Raw genomic sequence first — 19,867 nt, forward strand, 5'->3', positions numbered from 1 at the left:
ATAGATGGAAGATCTAAGGCAGCAAGTAATAAGCTAGTGGCTTGCCCAAGATTACATAACTGGCATGAGGTGCAGCCAAGAATCAAAGTCAGGCAGTTTGGTCCCAGATATTTTACTGTTGAACATTTATGTGAAGGAGATAATAAGTAGGTTGAGCTTCCAGTTTATATGGCAACCCCAAATTCTCTGCCTCATCCATTGTATCGAAGTAGAATGAATATATAAGAATGAGTTACTGTTCCATTTTGGCATAAACATTAGAATTAAGTTGTGTTTATGCACACACATAAGCTCTCCAAAATAAATTTAATCATTGTGTACTGTGAACATGTACTAACAGTAAAAGATTGAGGATGAGAGACTTTAAGATGAAGATTTTTTTCAATCTTTCCTCTCATAACCTTGTTAGTGACCATTCCTACAATTGTACATATCTACTAAGTCCATTTATTAAAAGGTTCATATTTCTTTGTCAATATTTTGTTTCATTGATCTGTCTACTTGCGATAATGGGATATTGAGGGCCCACATTATGCTTGTATCATTATTTATCTGTTTTTAATTTCCAGTAGTGTTTGTTTAATGAAGTTGGGTACACTGTTGTTTGGGCATATATATTTATAATTGTTATTTCCTCCTGTTGAATAGTTCTCTTAACTGATAGACAGTGTCCTCTTTTGCCTCTTCTGATCAGTTTTGGCATAAATTTCAAATTTTTTGAACATAGGATAGTTACTGTTTCTGGCTTTTGGGTTCCCATTGCATGAAATACCGTTTTCCATCCTTTAACTTTCAGCCTATAAATTTCTTTTCTTTTCCTATGAATTTATGTTGGGGTTGAATGTGGCTCCTTTATACAGAATACCATAGGATTTTATTTCTTGATCCTTTCTGCTAACCTGTGTCATTTGTTTGGCAAATTGTGACCATTCACACAGATAATTATAACTAACAAATATTGACCTATTCCTGTCATTGTATTATTTTCTTGCTGCTGATTCATGTTCTTTCACTTCTACTCAATTGATGACTTTGTCATCCATCCATTCATTCTATTGGATCTTTTGGCATTGTTCGCTTCACTGTCCGTTTCTAGCATATCTTTGAGAATTTTGGGTGTGCTGGTTTGATGTCATGAATTTATTTAGGTGCTCCTATTGAAAGATAATTTTGCTGGATATATCAGTCTGGGTTTATTTTTATTGCTTTATGGAAAAAATAATAATGAATCATTTTTAATTTGAATTTTGTATGCACTTTGATGCATTTTGGGTCATTTTTAGGTCCTTTGAGTAGGAAAATTATTGTTTAGTTTATCATTGAACATTGAGGAGGGAAGTTCATCTTTTATTACTTTATAATATTAACATTTTTGAAAGATTTCCTCTCTCCTTTCCTCCCCCTTATAGATGAGTTACTTCAATAACAATTTAATTTTTTGGTTATCTTTGCCTGGGCCAGCAGTTTGGGTAATAACCTGGTTTCCAACTTGAAGATCCTAGCATGTAGATGATAAAATAATAAAACTGAAGTATATTTTAAAATTATGCATGTTTTACTATTAATCAAATTTGACCAAAGAATGCTTTGTACATTCTGAAAGAAGACTTTTGGCTTGGATTTGAAAGTGTTCTGAGAATTAAGTGTTGTCCTATTTCTATAAGGAAGTTCAGGTTTACTAAACATGCCAAACAAACTGCTGCTATACTAATTCTATGTTTATCAGCAAATGGAGAAAGTGAGCAAAAAATAAGTAAAATAAAAATAAAAATAAATCAACAAAGAAACGTTAGCACAAAACAACAATATAAATGCAATGGGCTTAACAGACAGTTATAGAACATTTCACTTAAAATCTACAAAATTTACATTTTTTTCATTAGCAAATGGAACTCTTTCCTGAACAGACCATACATAAGACCACAAAACAAATCTTAGCAAATGTAAAACATTTGAAATCATACCATGCATCCTTTCTTAGTATAATGGAATAAAACCAGATCTCAACAATAAAAAAATTTTGAAATTATGTAAATACACAAAGTACAAGCAAAAGATTTTGAATTGACAAGCTCATCAACAAAATAAAATGTAAAGTTAAAAATCTTCAAAGAAATGAAAATAGAAACAATTATACCAAACTTATAAAAAGAGCAAACATAATATTTAGAGTATATTCATTGTAGTAATCACTTATATTTTTAAAAAAGATTTCAAATAAAAAGATAATGATGCATCTCAAGGACTTAGAAAAGCAAGAAAAACCCAGCCCAGAAATTCATAGAAAGAAAATGATAGACATGTACCAGAAATAAATGAAATACAGACTAAATAAAAAATTCAAAAAGATAAGTGAAAGTAAGAGTTGCTTTTTTAAAAAAAAATGATGAAGAAAAAAAAAACTTTCTGGCAGACTAAGAAAAAGAGAGTAGACCCAAATAAATAAAAATAAAGGTGAAAAAGGAGAAAGTACAACTAAACCGTAGTAGTGCAAAGCATAATTTGGAATTATTCAGAATAAACATTTAATAACAAGTCAGAAAAATTGTATAGATGTCTGTAATCATATAACTTATCAAAATTGAACACTGAATACAGAAAAAACCTAAACTGACAAATGACAATAATGACATTGAATCAATGATAAAATGTCTCCCCCAAAAGAAAATCTCTCAGTCAGAAGGCTTCAAGGCTTAATTTAACCAGACCCTTAGGGAAAAGTAAATGTCAGTTCTTTTCTTTATTTGCAAAATTATTTTATTTTATTAGTAAATGTTTGCAGAATATAATGACCACATTCACTTCAGAGTAGGTACATGTATGCAACACAACTTAATGCTTTTTATGTCTCCTTCCCCTACCTGGGCTCTTGCCTCCCTCCATCTCTTGGTCCCCTTCTCATTTGCAAAAGGTCTCTCCCTGTTTCCTATTAACTATCTTTTATTTTGCTTTTTCATTTACTTGTACTTCGGGTTCCTCATAGAAGAGAAATCATGAAATATTTAAACTTGTGTGACTGACATTTCATTTAACATTTCCGCATGCATGCATTTTCCTATAAATGACTCAAATTTATCCTACTTTTTTGCTGAGTATTACTATATGGCACATGAATTTTCTTTATTCATTTATCTGTTAATAGACATATAGGTTGCTTCCAACATTTAGCTTTTATGAATTGTGCTGCTGTAAATGTGGCTATGTATGCATCACGGTCATATGACGTCTTTAACTCTTTTCAGAGGTCTACCTAGAAGGGGAACAGCTGGCTTGAATGGAGTTTCTATTTGTAATTTTTTTGGTGAGTCTCCATATTGACTTCCATGGTGGTTGTTTACATTCCAACCAACAGTGTAGACTGGTTCTTCTCCCCCTACAATCTCACCAGAATTTGTTAATACTTGATTGCTCAATGATTGCTCAATTCTTTCTGGAGCAAGGTGGAATCTCAGTGTTGTTTTAATTTTCATTTCTCTAATTTCCAGGGGTGTTGAGCATTTTGTCATGAATTTATTGGTCATTTGTATTTGTTCTGGGAAGTGTCTGTTCATTTCAGTTGCCCAACTTTTGATTTGGGTCTTTTATTTTGTGAGGAAGGTCTGACATTTTTATGATCTTTTTATATCCTAAGTGTACCTGGTAAAATTTTTTTTCATATTTTTTAGTTTGTCTTTTTCCTCTGTTGGTTATTTCCTTTGCTGTGAAGGTTTTCAGTTTGATATAGTCCCATTTGTTGATTCTTGATGTTATTTCTTGTGCAGTTGGGATTCTGTTTAGATAAAGGGAGGTTGAATTTGACCAGTGCAAGCTGTACACGTGTGTGGAAAGCTTATACTGAACCTCATTAACAGATACAATTAATACATGGTAATGAAAATAAACTAATATAATTATTGAAAAGTTCACAGTAGCATAATTATTGAAAAAAATCACAAACTTCAAATATGCTTAAGTTGAGAAATAAGTTGAGAAAATACAAAATAAAGTGGTCAAATAAAAATATGAGTTTAAAGATAAAACTAACTATAACTTCTGAGTTATTTTAGATCATTAACCAAGAGAGTTATGTTCAAGATTGCAAGGTAGAACTCTCACATAGTGTCAAGGAAAAAAATCTGAGATCTTTATCACATTATGATTTCTCTATGACTACCACAAAGGAGTTAACATTTTAACAACTTTGGAAGATGAAGCATAAGAACCAAACTTGTGTAAGGCATCATCACTATTTGTTGTTGATTTTTTTTAAACCATGTCCAAAAACCACTAGCTTTTTGTTATAGTTTAGATAGAAAATGTCCCCCCAAACCCTCTTGTGCTCATCATAGGCAGTGCTTCTGGGGGTGAATGTAGCTGATTTGCTGTTAGGAAGTGGGGTCACTGAGAGCATGACCTGGATGGGTACATCTCCCTTCTGGGCACCTCACTTCTCTCTCTGCTTCCTGGCTGCCATGATGTGAGCAGCTTTTTCTCTACTATGAACCTCTGTCATCCTGTTCCTGCCTTGGAGCTGCGCCCACCATGTACTATAACCATGAGCCAAAATAAATCTCTCCAGCTTTAAGTTGTCAGTGTTGGGTATCTTGTCTCAGCATTGAAGGAAAGTGACTACGACACTTGCTTCTCCTTACTGACAACTAAGCCACCATATTTTTAGATATATTGAACAATGCGCGTCAGAGTAAAACTGCTTCTATTGGTTCAAGGGTGTGCCGCAACTCTATCTCCCTCAGTTTACCTTTTTGTAGTTTCACATATTCACACACAACTTCAGTCCAAATATATTACATGGAAAATTCCAGAAATAATCAACTCATAAGATTTAAACTGAGCATCATTCAGAGTATTGTGATGAATTCTTGTGTTGTGCTGCTCCACCATACACTGGATATGAATCATTCCTTTGCCAGTGTGTCCATGCTGTATAAGCTGTCCACTTATTAGCTACTTAGGAGTCAGCTCGGTAATCAGGTGGACTGTCACAATATCAGTACTCTTTTTTTTTAACATTTTTTCAGCTTTAATTAAGTTTATTGGTACATTTTAGGGATGTAGTACAGTTACATTTATTGTTGAGATCTTCTCCCTCTACATAAAAGGTCTTGGTTCTCATTTTTTCCCCTTGTCCCTGCCCTCCCTTTACCCCCTCCTCCCCTCCCCATCTACAAACACTTTATTTCCATCTTTTCTTTATCTCACATTTTTTTCTTTTCCCTTATTACCCTTCCCCTACACATCCCACCTTCCCTATACCTTTAGCCCTTTTCTTCCCATTTCACAATGTCAGTTATCTCATTAGGATCTTATGTACTATTACAGTTTATTCACACCAGAGAAACTATTCGGTATTTACACGTGTGACTTATTTATTTCACTTAGGAGTATATCCTCAATATGTATCCAAATATCAGTACTCTTAAAATTTACCCTTCTTTTATTTAATAGTGGCCCCAATGCACTTTCAGCCAGTACATTGTTATATATATTTCTTAATTTTTTGAGACAGGTCTCATAATGTAGCTCAGGGTGACCTCAAACTTGTGGCAATCCTTCTGTCTCTGCCTCCCGAATGCTGGGATTATAGGTGTGTGCCACTGTACCCAACTGCTATTTTATCATTATTAGCTGTTCTCAATTGTGCTTAATTTATAAATTAAGTTTTATTGTAAGTGTGTGATAGAAGACAAAACATATCATAATATAGTAACGTTCAGTGCATTCCCTGGCCATCTCGGAATGTATCTTCCATGGATACAGGGGAACTACTGCACGGTACTGCCATTAAAGGTTTGTTAACTTTATTCATACATAATTACTGAATTGAAGTAAATTATGATCATTTATTTGAGTTCTAAATATTGAATTTAAGTAATCATATTTTCCAGTAGTGCTGAAGATGGGAAGCAAAAGGGCAGGCTGGTGGGAAAGTGGGAGGATAATGGACTGGAACAGGTACAGGGAAATGGGATGTCAGGCAGGAGACCCTCGGAGCTGTTCTTGTCCCCACCAAGATTATTTCAGCTTCCTGAGATACAGATAGATCCCATTCTTGGACTTCAACACAAGTCGTGGCACAGGCAGTGGGGTCCTGGTGGGGTCTGGCAGCAGCTCGAAGCGAAGCAGTGTCAGGGCCACAGCCACCTTCATCTCATTCATGGCAAATTGTTTACCAATGCAGTTCCTGGATAAGGAAGAGAGGTTGAAATGAGAAGTCACCCTAGGCCCTGTTCAGCGATGGCCAGGCTTTGGCCCCTGAGCCACAGCCCAGAGCTGGGCATTCAGGGTGCACCTTCATGAGCCCAGATCAACCCCTTTCCTCTCACTCAAACTTCTATTCCTGGCCTTGGTTCATGCTCTCTCAACATTTGTCAATTCCTCCCACTCTTCCAAGCCTCTCCCTGACCCTCCTCTGCTCTCAGAGGCCTGAAATATCCATTAGGATAGAGCCCATGGTCTAAGGGACAGAGTTCCTTCATGTGGTTAGTTCATGTCCTCACTAAGAATCTGTGGTTTCCAGGAAAGAGTGGGCCACACTCCCAAGGATCACTGTCTACGTGGACAAAGCATCTACGTTCATAAGAGCAGTCATGTGTCAGTGGAGAGGTCCTTAGGATGAGGATCCTTAAACTGCAGCTAATCTGCCTTTCACTCAAATAATCAGCATCTTGGCTCCCATTTATCCATGCTGAACACCTACATCAGTAGCCTTCTAATTTTACTTCAGAAGTGTCCCTGCCTGCCATCTTGAACTTTCTTTTCTATAATTCTCTTGTGTGCATCTCCCGCTCTTCCATGGGCCTTCCTATGCCTTCCTTCAGGCAGGACTGTGTCCAAATACCTCAGCTACATATCACCCCCTCTATGGTTTTCAAGTCACCCACTGTTTGCCTACCAACACTACATCCTTGGTCACTTTGGGGTCACTGAGTATATCCTTTCTTCACCTCTGCCTGAACATCCTCAAGACTCAGGTCAATGACCAGCTGGCCTTCACCTCTCTGCTACTGTCCCTCTCCCCACTGGGCCCCCATGGAACCATCAGTGCTTTATTCAAGGACACACCACAATCCAGGGCCTGGGACAGTGTCAGGAACCTGGAACATTCTGCATGAGCAAGTGAAACAATTAGGTAAGGAATGAGATCTATATTGATATAGGTGTCTAGTTTGTATAGCACCTTTCTATTCTTGTCATTGAAGCAGGGGAAGAATCTTGCAGCTCTGTGTTTCCCTTTCTTAGCATGGAACTTGGCACAGATAAATGTACTTTCAAATATTTTTGTATTTTTCTTGAAGTTAGTTGAACTCAAATAAAATAAAATGCAAAGCAATACATCAAAGGTAACTTTTTCGAGCTAGAAATTGAGCTACCTTGTACTTACTCTCCTGTCCTCCAACGATAGTGTCATGATTTGTATAAGAGGGAGTACTCAAACTTGGGGAAACTTATCCTAGAAAACCTATCTGGAAAAACAACATACTTAAAGCCTGTTCTGTAAAAGTTTATACAACATGGTGGAATTCACAGAATTGTCTCAGAAAAATCTTCTTTGTGCTAATCATTTACAAGTATTTTACCAATGCAGAGTCCACAAGATGAATCCTACAGCCCTCATGATTTTCACAGAGACCATTTGGCTTGTGCTGATCCATCTCCTCAATGATTTCAGGCATATTTGTTATTGGACATCCCAGTATACACTGCAATCATAACTAAGCTGTGAGTTTCCTCTCAGAGATAGTTCAGTGGCTCATTCCCATTGTCTTGTAAAAGTGAATGTGTAGTGATCTCTTGTCACATACAGTATCTTGCTGACAGAGTTAGGTGACACACACATGTAATAGCAATGTGAGGTAAGACTTGGGGTGCTAGAAGCTCAAAATGAATAAGACAACATTCACTGTTGTTGACTTCTCTATATGTAATGGGCAGTAAACTTTGTAGCATCAGTGAGACTGGTGGAATTTTAAATATATAAGAACGTTTCATTGGTTCATGATAATGACTGATGAATTAAGGAGAAAAGGTAGTGGACTGTGCTGAGAATGTGGGAAGAGATATAGTCAACCTTTAAGATGCCCGGCAGTTGGTTAAACTAACACTTGAAGGCTAGTTTACATTCGAAAATCTGTCTGAAAATTCATACTTCAGAAGTGAGGAAAACACCAAAATACAAAGAAATTTGAAACATGTACTGACATGGAGTTTTGGCTGGCTGCTGGGAAGACCAATGGATCAAAATCTCCATGGTGCGTCCTAAAATGCCACAAATTTTTTTTTTTTTTGAGGTACCAGGGATGGAACTCAGGTCCTTGCTCTTGCGAGGCAGGCCACCAAACCGCTGAGCTAAATCCCCGGCCCTGCCACATTTCTTTTGGGCACAGACTCATCCACATGATGCCTCTTACCCTCAAATGCAAACAAAGATATACCTGAAGATGCCACATAGAAAGCTACAGGGTCACAAATATCAGCTATGTGCCAAGAGGACCACCCCTCCCACACACAGACATCATCACACTCAAGATGCCATACCTTGATCCTCCCGAGAAGGGCAGGAATGAATGGCTGTGTCGGGTAGAATCCACTGCAAACCGAAAAGGGTCAAACACCTACAGAGAGAGAACCAAGGCCAGGACAGGAAGGACTCAAGCTCCTGCTACTAGACCATAGGACAGGAAGCCCAGAGGTGGGAGCAGGAAGAGCAGGAGGACAAACAAGGGGACATTCATTCTGACAAGCCACCCTCTCCACTCCTCCAGGGCCCTCATACCTCTGGGTTTGGCCACACCTTTGGATTGTGATGAAGGGTATAAATGGAAAGTGAGACAATGATACCTGTGGGCAGGTAGGAGACAGAGAGAAGATGATTACATCCACGAGGTAGGGCCATGGCCTCATCCAGTAGGGGACGTATATACACAAAAGGCCAGCGTGAGGCAAATCATCACTTTTAGCAGGATGATCTATTATGGGGAGTAAGGTTGGGCATGGCGAAGCACTTGTAACAGGTGAGGAGCAGAAAATGGTGAATCGATAAACAGGAAGAATAAAAAACTGGAGGATCACTGCTTATAACAACTCCCATTCATCAAATGCCTTCCAGGAGCCATTGAAAAAAAAATACATTAGCTCCCTCTGTATGCACAAGCATCCTTCAAGAAAGACACTGTTTTATATCATTTTTCAGATGAAATACTGACATCTCACTGAAGCTGATGATCTTCCCCATGTTCACACAGGATGACTGTGGCAGGCCTGGGATCAGACTCAATGCTGACAGAGCCATTGGGTGATTTCTCTCCATAAGGGGTCTCAGATCATCAACTGCTCTCTTCAGTTAACCCAAGGGCACTTCAGAGACTGGACCACATTTTGTCCATGACAAGAGACTCCATAATCTCCCATATTTGCTTTCATAAGTGGAAATAGCCACATCTCCTTAGCTCTTCTCTGATTCTCTCTGCTCCACACAATTCAAGGAATGGGAAGTTCAGGGTTAATGTGCTGGGGCCACTGTTTAATCTAGAGCTCCACATTGACTTGATAAGTGTTGATGAATTCAAGCTCTGGATCAAGAATTTCATAAGTCCTTTTCTAACTTCAAATTAAGGGTTCAATTTACTCATGGGGAAAGACAGACTCTGCAAGGTTCAGAAATCCTGAAGTACATTTGGACTTCCCATCTTCTCTGTACCTGTGGAAATCTTAAGTCAGTCTGGGAAGGTCATACCTTTGGGTAAGGACCGTCCATCAGGGAAGGTGACAGGTTTGCTAAGTTCTCTGCTCACACTTGGTACAGGTGGATAGATCCTCATTGCCTCCTTGATGCACATGGTCATATAGGACATTTGGTCCAGATGTTCCCTGAAATAAAGCTCATCTTGAAGGGCAGGAAGGGTCTGGAAAGCCCAATTTCTTCCCCCACAAAAACGGCTGTATTTTTGCGCCTCTTGAGCTATTACTCACCAAGTGATGGAGGCTTCATCCCCCAGGATACTCTGGACCTCCTCTCTGCACCTCTGTTGATGATCAGGGTGTGCAGCTAGAGCATAGAGGATCCAGGAGATACCACTGGCTGTGGTATCGTGACCCTCGAACATGAACGTATCCACTTCAGCACGCAGATCCTTATTAGAGAAGCTATTCCCATCCTCCATCTGGGGTCAGACATGGGTAAATGAGCAGGGCTTGTCCCTCACTCTGTGCTTCTGGGAAGATCGTTAGGCCTTTCCCACACACACTCACTTTGGCAAACAAGAGGATATCCAGGAAATCCAAGTGCCTTGTCCTCTTGATCTTCTCTAGCTCTGTCTCATTCTGCAGCTGAGACTTCCTCTGCTTGATCACTTGGTCTATTGCACAACAGAATTAACCAGGTAGAAATGAGAGCTACAGCAATCCATAGCAAACCCATATGCCTGCCCCTGTACCCTATCTGGAGGCCCTGCAGAGCTCAAGATGAGTGTGGAGGTGTGGGTCAGTATTTGGGAGTCTACAATACCACTTGATTTGGTCAGGTCTCACTGCAGCACAATACATGGAGACCCTCTTGAATGTGCCTGGGATAGGCCTCATTCAACATCACCAGTGAGAAGGCACAAGTAATCCCCTGCACATCACCTGACACACTGATGTTACACCTGTGTTGCATAAGGGAAGTACCAACACAAGTATGTCCCAGGTCCTCCAGGACCACCAGGGGCCCTGGCTCTGCCTGAGGTGTCATAGACAACTCCATTGGTCTGATAGAGGAGGGGAAACAGGAAATCATACCTGTATGCTCATGGGCAAGCTTGCAGGCTTGTTTGAACAATTGGCCATTTGAAGACAAACTGTAGATGATGTCATTCTGATGAATGATGCTTCTTATACGGTAAAAAATCAGATCCTTTAGGTCTGCAATGGCTTGGAGGTAGGAGTGAGAATTCCTAAGAAAGAAGATGCAGAACAGATTGAACTATGAAGAGGTCTGACCTGGATGTACATAGAGTGGTGATTCCCTTACTGGTGGGGACACACAACCCTGTGGCCCTTGTTATTTCTGTTTTACAGTCCTTCTGACTATCAAATCCTTAGAGCAAGGTATAAATATTCAGGATTCCAGCTAAGCTAGGAACCAAGTGTCTGGACTGGGACAGTGTTGAATCTGGGCAGGATTTAGAGCTAACCCAGGGCTGAAGTCAGAATCTTGCTTTGTGTGGAGATGAGCATTCAAGCTATCCTACCTGTCTCTGAAGTGAAAAGAAGTTGAGTCCATACAGCTAACAAAAAGAAAGAGTTTGTAGTTCAGAGGTTGTCACTGACCTGTCTGATTGGGCAGAGCTCTTGTGGCTGAAGGCACATTTCATGATGGAGTCCAGTGTCATCAAGGAAACATGTTGAAAGATCTCCAGAGGGGAGTCCTCACTGATAAGCTGCTCCCATCTGTCCTGTGGCAGGAAGGCACATTCACTTTCTTTTCCACAGAAATTATATGGTAAATAGACTAAACTTTCCCCTATATTTTCAGATATTCAGTTCTAAGTCCCTTACTTTATAAGGCAGATGATCAAGACTTCAAAAACAAACATTTGTCAAATGACATCTGTAGTTGCATAATTATGTAACTTAAACACATCATGCCAACAATTTTGAATTTTGGCAACCAGTTATATATAAAGAGGAAGAGACCTCTTCAATATTGTGAGAGCATAAAATCTGAAACAAATTTTGAATTTTGGCAACCAGTTATATATAAAGAGGAAGAGACCTCTTCAATATTGTGAGAGCTGAGCTTGACCTGAGGGATTGGTAAGACTTCAATTTTAGGAGTTGAATATGTCAAGGCAAAATTTCGACTATGGGCACTTCTAATGGGGGCCACTGGGGACTTTGATCCCTGTTTACTCATTAAAAGTTTGCTGAGAACAGTTAGGTCAGAAATCCAAGTGTTGAAACATGGTGGTATAGCAGGTTGGCTGTGAGAAGGCAGAGCTGGTGTCCATTTCATTGCATGGGTCACTCAAAATCCATGCAGAATCCCTATAGCCCAAGTAATTGAATGACACACTGTGACATCCTCAAGTCACTGAAGTTGCCATTGCCCAGGACAGCCTGGGACAAGTAGTCTTGTTGTTTGGTAGGATTTATGGCTTCTGTTTTCTATAATGGAGACCTGGAAGTGGAAGATGGGGCCTATGTCCACCACGACTCTCTGCCTTGGATAATGAGCACAATGTGTCTTACTCTTGACTCCAGGCTCCTGTCTGTCCAATCTAATTATTATTTGTTAGGGCATCTTGCAATATAGATTCAGGTGGCCCCAAACTCACTATGAATCAAGGCTTATCCTCAATTTATGATCTTCCTGCTTTAATCTCTCAAGTTATAGGATTACAAGCATGCACTGCTATGCTTTGTGGTCAAATATGATTTGAAGATTGAACTCAGCATGGCCTGAGGGTGTTATTCATATCATTATGGCTGAGGGGTGTCTGTGTTACAGAGTAGAATATGAAAGTATACCGGAGTGGAGGTGTGGAAATGTCAGACTCACCAGCATGACTTGGACAGAGTTGGCTACAACAGCCACATAGGGCTTCAAGATGTCATAGTGGAAGGCTGGGGTTAACATCCGCCGGTGCTGGAACCATGTTGGCCCATTTAACAGGAGCAATCCATAGCCTGTGCAGGAGATGGGTTTGTACATCAGTGTGTGAGCGATGAGATCAGAGGGAAAAATGGGGACAATTTGGGAGGTATAAACACTGAGGTTCTGGGGAAAGAAAAACTAGGAAGGCAGAATTTCCTGGATGAAGACAGTAAAGATTGCTAATTTTCAAGAATGTAAATCTTCCATTTGTTCTGGAGAAATGATATGATTATGCCAGCTGAGAAATAAAGGTTTTAAAGTGTTGAAGACAGAGCAAGGAAGGATTTAAGTAAATGTTAGTCTGAGAATGTGGAGAAGTAGGGAAAAATATGGAAGAAGCTGAGTCTCGGGAAGACTCATACCAGCATGAGGACATAATCAGGATTCAGTTAGAAAGGGAGAAAGAAGTCTTGATTTACAGATTGGCCACTGCAGTGGTGGCCCATCAGGGCTTGCTGTGTGTGGGTCAGAGAGTTATATCTCGGGAACCCTGACTGGGTAATGATTATGTTTAGATGTACATACCAATCCAGGGAGATACCAATTTGTAGATATCATGAGCTTTTGGATCTGAAAGATAAACAAAGGATTTATAGGAAATTGACATTGACCACATAATGCAGCCTTAAGAAGAGAGCTAAGGTTGAGGCCGTGGGCTTCCATGAGTTCGTGATGACTGTCAGTTGGCAATTTGTCCCATGTTTCCTCCCATGACCTCTCATCCTCTTCTCTCTTTGTCCTAACCGTCAGCTGGGCTCAGGAAAACCCCTTCTGAGTACCAGCAGCTGAACACCCCAGTGATAAGGATGAGCAGTTGGTGAAAAATGCAAGCCCTATATTCAGTGCCCAAGAATAAGACAGAGCCTCCTGGTGTTTCTTCAATGGGTGATAATTTTGTTCCTGAAGATGGGAGAAAATTAGAGCTTTTATACCAACATCCCTGTGAATATGAAGTTACTTTTTTATATATGGAGCAACGTACTAACAGGTCTGCTCATTTAAGGAAGGAAGAAAATAAATTCAGATAATGGAGCCATTGCAAACATTCCATACTGAGTAAATATTATTGGCCTTAAGGCTGGGCTATGCACTGGGAGAAAAGGGAGGTAGGTAGGAGATTCACATATTGACATTTGGACTGCCACTGCCTCCTGGCATTTTATGTATTCTAGGGCATGCACTTAGGTATGAAGAGATGGTACTATTGGGATGGGGTTTCACTCTTACCTGATCTCCCCAGAATCACCTTCATGTAGTCAGGATTGTAGATCAGGACAGTAAGCTTATTGCCCCTGAACCAGCGTGGACAGGCACTTGGGAATTTCTCTGCCCATTTTAACATTTGTTGCAGCTCCTGATCCTTTTGGAACTGTCATGGAAGGAAAGAAATTTGATAATGCTATTTTTTAAAGTTCATTTCTTTGGGCAAGGATGAATGCTTGAATGAAAATGGAGCTGTAGTACTGGACCTATCCACAGGGATCAGAGACTCAGACTGTTTTTGAAGCCATGGGATTTGATCCAGACTCTCAGTGCTTCTCTGGAAGTTGACCTAAGCTCAGGTTCTATCTCCTATTGTGCCATCTATATGTCTCCATAGAATCTTACTTGTAGCACATACTCAACCAGTGTTCAGGTATGAACTCTGTAGTGCACAAAACTTTTTTATAGACATATTAGAGTTATGGATAAATTTATGTTCTCCCATTATTTCATATGTTGAAATGCTAACAGTTATTGTACCATTATTATATGTGACATTATTTGGGCATACAAGTCTTTATATAAGTAATTAATATAAAAGTGAGATCGTTAGGGTGGGCTCTCATCCAGTGTAATGATGTCTTTATAAAAAGAATTTTGGACACAGTGATATAGATGGAAAGAAGACTGTGAAAGGACAGGGAGAAGAGGACCATTTACACGCCAAGGAGACAGGTATACAGCAAGTGCTCCTCTAGAGCTTACAGAAGGAGCCAGCTTTGTCAAAACATTTCTGTTACTTTACCCACACAGTATGAAAGGACAGGGAGAAGAGGACCATTTACACGCCAAGGAGACAGGTATACAGCAAGTGATCCTCTAGAGCTTACAGAAGGAGCCAGCTTTGTCAAAACATTTCTGTTACTTTACCCACACAGTCTATGTACTTTGCCCTGGCAAAATGATACAATTATGTAATGCTCAAGGCCATTCTGTGGTCGAGGACAGATTATTAGCTTATTTGTTTTACTGAAGAATGAGGAAACAATATTCAAGTATCCATGTTATTACGTTAAAACCAACTCTGCTCACCACATAGTATCATTTCCCTGTGTTCCTGCGTCTCTCTGTATTATATTTTTACTCAGTTTCCTGATCTTTAACTGCATTTTGGTAAACTCAGCTTTGATATATGTCATCTTTGTGTCACTAGATCCCTGCATACAGCATGGCTTGTGTGAATCATGCCTTTATTTATTTATTTATTTTGTTGCCAGGAATTGAACTCAGGACCCTGCACTTGCTAGGCAGGCATGGTGCCATTGAGCTAAACCCCCAGCCCAATCATGCTTTATTAAAAAAGTGAATAAGCATATGAAGGGACAATATGTGGAAAAGTACATGAGTGAGTCTTCATTAAAATCCCTATTATAAATAACAGACAAAATAGTCTGAAATCTACAAATCCTGCTCCTGTATTCTGCCATTGGTTTAGTATAATTGCTGTGGCTTTCTTATCTCTAGATTAGCCAATAATAGAGGTAATAAATGAATAGAAGTATCAGTATAAGACATAGAAATATATGGTGAAATTGCTATTATTCTCTAGAAGTTGAGATGCGATTCAGCACCACAAGTAATGTTTATGTAGAGAAGTTGCTACTATAAATAATCTAGGCCACTCAAGAGCATCATTGGACTTGTGACAGTTAATGAAACAAAAGTCCCAATATCTTAAAAATCAACAAATAATCTGGAAGTCATTAATATTAATATTTGTATGATCAAACATTAGCTATCATAGTTTAGATATTTATCTCTAGCAAATTATAATAATTTCCATATTTCATTCCCTTTGCTGACAATCATTTTATCTCATTGTAGAAAAGAGTGTTATGGATTTTTCCGCTTTCCCCTCAGGACTGACCAGCACAGGGAATCAGCACTATCAGGTTCCTCCTACTTCACTGTTGAGCCCACATATCTGCACCAGGCTCCCTTCTGGTATGGAAAGAACAAGAGTGTGCTGAACTCAAAACGCTCACAGTTTTGTGTTTATAGGAACATCAAGTAAATAGTTCCTGTTTAATCAAGCAGCCCAAATATGTATCCCTTTCACCTGCACGACATAATGCAGCCTATACCTCATGTGTCTACCACTGTGAGCATAACACCTTCTTAAAATCGTCCATTCTGGAAAATTCCTTTCTCTTAGGCAACTGTAGTGAGTGATCTTTTCAACTAACATCTTCTGTCCACCCCAGCAAATACCTTCTGAAAATTTTCTGTGATCTGATTCTTTCTGAGATTAGTGTCTACTGTTATCCACATCTAGAAACTCACAGGGCAGAAATACTAACAAACTGATGTCTCTATTTCTAGGCCAGATCAGGGCCAGGTGAAACGAATGAATTGAGTGATAGGTGCAGGGAAGCATCTAGAAGCATTTTTTTTGTACCAGGGATTGAACTCAGGACCTTGCACTTGCAAGGACCAGTGAGCTAAATCCCCAGCCATACCTAGAAGTTTTGTTTTTTGAGAACAGCTGAGGCTGCTGAAGATGCTCAGCCTGTAGAAAAGGAAACTGAAGTAGAACTATCCAGAGTCCTCTAAGTACAAGGCTGACACAATATACAACAGATCTGCATAAGAAAGGAGTATATGACACAGCTGAGTAATAGCAAGGTAGGATTCTTGTGAAGGAGTGAGCTCTTCATTATTTTAATGATCCCAGCCTGAGAGCGATGTGGGGTGATCCTCAGAAGACATTTGATCATTACGTAAGAGACTTTGTTCTGTAGGACTAGGGATGTAGCTCAGCAATAAAGTACTTGCATAGCATGTGAAGCACTGAATTTGGAGGTTTTTGTCCGTGTATTTGCTTACCGGTGTCTTAGAGTTCTATCCTTCCCTCTCTTCCTACTACCTTGTCCATCTTCCTACCTCCTGTTTGTGCCCGAAGAGCCAGTGGGAGGGTGGACACGGGAACTGCTGGACAGCTTTGAGCAGCCATTGTCTGTGCAGGTAGAGCTGGGCTGCCTTGAACAGTAGCAGAAGCAGGGCGAGCAGGGAGGCCACTTGGAGGAGCCCAGAAATGCTTCCTGGGAATCTGGTGGGGTTGAATGCAGAGATGCCCATGGTGCAGTGGCTTCTGGATCACTAATTTGCCCTCACTGTGGCTGCACTCCCCAGTGTCTCCTGCCCACATTGTAACAGCATTGCCCTGCCTACCAGTGGGAGGGAGAAAAAAGAGGGTAAACTTTGACTTGATTGACCCAAATGATCTACCTGGAGGGGGAGGAAGAGAGGAAGGAAAAACAAGGAGAGGTGGAGGGGAGGTAATCTGGCAATAAAAAATTAATTATTAAGGACAGGAAGGGTGCCATGGAAATGAAGAGTGTGGAGAAGGAGCGAGGGCACGAAAAGTGTGAATACACATGATCAATGCATATATGAACACATCACAGTGAACCCTATTAAATGTGTACTTAAAAAAGAAATTGAGAAGTATTTAAAAGTTGTATTTGTTGAATCATTTGAAGATACCAATAAAAATATCTTACTAGACTTCTGGGAAGATGGAGTGTTGAGCAGTGGCAAATTAGCCTCTCTGAGATTTGGAGTCCAGATGCTGGAATATAGCAATGTGGGGAAGAGAAGGAGCGAAGTAGATTCCTGGAACCCAGCAAGGGTCTGAAATGAGAATTGGAACCCAAGGGGAGAATGAAGAGGGACCTCAACTCAGAAGAGGGAGTTGGCAAAGGGTGCTTCATTCCTGAATTTCAACTTACAGTGTAAGAGAGGTAGTTGGAACTTATGGAGGCCCAGTGACCACGGGAGACTCCAGAGGCTTCCATGGAGAAAAACCCTAGCGGAATGGAGCAATGGATGGCACAGGTTTGTGATGGCTACTGAATGATCCCAATTCAAACATCCTCAAGAGAGGGCAATTGGCCAGGAGCCATTTTGGAAAGAGGCTAACTGAACTCTGGACTCATGGTAGCCATGGCTTGGCTCAATCTTGGGTCTCTCAGGGTGAACCATATCCATAGTAGACTTCAAGGGTCAGGGACCAGAATTCAAGCTGGTAAGAGGCACCTGAACAGTTGTGTGGTGTACAACTTGGGTCCCAACCTCACAGACAGAAATTAGGATCAGCCTGAACTTCAGTAGAGTTGAAAAAGCAAGCTTGCTGGCATTATCTACCACATCACCGTCATTTTATTGTAGGCTTGCTGGGATCAACCAACACAGATCTGCACTCTCTGTTATCTTTTTTATCTCTGACTACAGAGATACACCTTGAGAGGCACATTTTTTTTCCTTTCTTTGATTTTCCCCCCCTCCTTTTTCTTGATTGTTTGGTCTTGTTTCTCTCTCTCTCTCTCTCTCTCTCTCTCTCTCTCTCTCTCTCTTGGCTTTGTCTCTTTCTTTTCTTTATTGGTACATTTTAGATACACAATAGTTACATTCATCATTGGGATCTTGAACCTTTACATGCCTTATCTTGGTTCTTATTTTTTCCCCATTCCCTGGCCTCCCTTCATGCTCTCCACACTTCCCTATTTACAAAGACTTTGTTTCCATTTCTTTCCTTTTGTCATTATTTTTCTTCTCCCTTTCCCCCACACATTTAGACTTTTTTCCTATTATACAATACCAATTATACATTTTGACCCTATTATGCTTTTAGTTTATTATACCAGAGAAACTATTCGGCATTTACACATCATATTAACTCAAGAGTATGGCCTCAGTGTTCATCTACTTTGCTATAAATGTTTCTGGCTTCTCATTCTGTATGGCTCAGTAGTACTCCATTTTATAATAGAACCACATCTTCTTTATCCAATCTCCAACTGATAGGCAATTGGGCTGCTTCCAAGCTTTAACTATTACAAACTGTGCTTCTATAAACATGGGTGAGCATGTATCACTGTGATGAATGTTTTGTCTCTTACGAGCTTTCCTTGCATCAGCATCATATCCCTAGCACCCACTCGTAGCCTTTTCACCATGTTTGGTCTTGTTTTTATGAGTGTAAACATTGTTCTTATGGTTTTTGTTTTGTTTTATTCTGTTTTTGTTTTGTTTGTTCCTTCTTTCTTTCTCTCCTGTTTTCCTCACCATTTTCACAAAGCTTGTATAACCTTCCTTTGACCTTCAGCCTTATTTCTAATCTCTTTCTCTTCTTCTATTAATTTTTTCCTCTTACCCTTTTAAAATTTTCTCTCCTGAGAGTAGAATTGCTCTGTTGAGAGGTTATATACTGGATATAATTTCTTTGGTTCTTTTCATATTTTGTTATATAACTACAGACCTTGTTCCTAATGTTAAAGGTGGCAAATTAATAAGTACCACAGTTTATCACTTTCTAGGCTGCACATGATGCTATTGTTATTGCAGATTGTATTACTTTAGCCAAAGTGACATGACTCTTCTGATCAGTTGTTCCTCCTTGTATGTCAAGACCAAGATTGCCTAAGGATTGTAAACATTACTGTAGAACCAAGGGTTAGGCCAAATAGGCAGCAACTTCTTATCCTCAATGAATTTATCAGTAGGATTTTGCAATAGTCTCAAAAGCCAAAAGCCAGCTACATGTAGAAGACATGTTAGAAAAGCAGTCATTTCCTAAGGAGCTCTTGATACTAGCAACAAGGTTGTCTTCCGTAAGCAATTCACAAGCATCAATGCGGAAACTAAGCTAGAAAAAATAGAAAATGAGAAGACACAGAAGTAAGATGCAATCCCAGACTTTCAGCTTGCCAAGGGCAAAGCTAGAGGGCAGTGTGGTGGAATAATTTGGAAGCCACTCACCTGAAATATTTGAAATGATAAGAGTGGGAGTTACAAAGCAGATGAATGAGAATCTAGAAAAAAATAAAATTAGAAATAATTTCTCAGATAAATGAAGAGATGATGACCACAAAGAAGGACATGGTTAGTGAATCTAGAAATACAGATTTTAAAATACAGGAGCTTAGGAAAATGATAGAAACCATAAATGTACAACATAGGAAAGAAATG

At 39.7% G+C, this 19,867-nt stretch overlaps 1 protein-coding gene across 2 annotated transcripts; it reads right to left on the minus strand.

The window, feature by feature from the left end:
* Positions 1-5,643: 5,643 nt before the first annotated feature.
* On the minus strand, positions 5,644-17,047 carry LOC104852516 (cytochrome P450 4A4). Of its 2 annotated transcripts, none has more exons than XM_010610252.2 (12): positions 16,781-17,044; positions 13,862-14,003; positions 13,160-13,204; positions 12,539-12,666; positions 11,308-11,432; positions 10,777-10,931; positions 10,249-10,355; positions 9,970-10,160; positions 9,734-9,867; positions 8,774-8,838; positions 8,536-8,612; positions 5,644-6,181 (listed from the first exon to the last, which is right to left on the minus strand). In XM_010610252.2, the coding sequence occupies exons 1-12, from the start codon at positions 16,973-16,975 to the stop codon at positions 6,013-6,015; spliced, it is 1,533 nt and encodes a 510-aa protein (XP_010608554.1). In that variant the 5' UTR covers positions 16,976-17,044; the 3' UTR covers positions 5,644-6,012. The 2 variants fall into 2 exon arrangements, with proteins under 2 accessions (XP_010608554.1, XP_010608555.1); XM_010610253.2 differs by lacking the exon at positions 5,644-6,181 and adding an exon at positions 7,854-8,256 and having other exon boundaries at positions 16,781-17,047.
* Positions 17,048-19,867: the final 2,820 nt, after the last annotated feature.

This window comes from Fukomys damarensis, unplaced genomic scaffold (genome assembly GCF_012274545.1).
Source record: "Fukomys damarensis isolate Sample0158 unplaced genomic scaffold, DMR_v1.0_HiC HiC_scaffold_23, whole genome shotgun sequence".
Lineage (NCBI taxonomy): Eukaryota > Metazoa > Chordata > Mammalia > Rodentia > Bathyergidae > Fukomys > Fukomys damarensis.

Coding starts and splice junctions, on each gene's coding strand:
- LOC104852516 (XM_010610252.2), bottom strand. CDS start 16,975: ATGGGCATCTCTGCATTCAACCCCACCAGATTCCCAGGAAGCATTTCT. Junction 14,004..16,780: donor TCTTCGGGCACAAACAGGAG/GTAGGAAGATGG, acceptor CTTCCATGACAG/TTCCAAAAGGATCAGGAGCT. Junction 11,433..12,538: donor ACTCTGTCCAAGTCATGCTG/GTGAGTCTGACA, acceptor TTCCTGCCACAG/GACAGATGGGAGCAGCTTAT.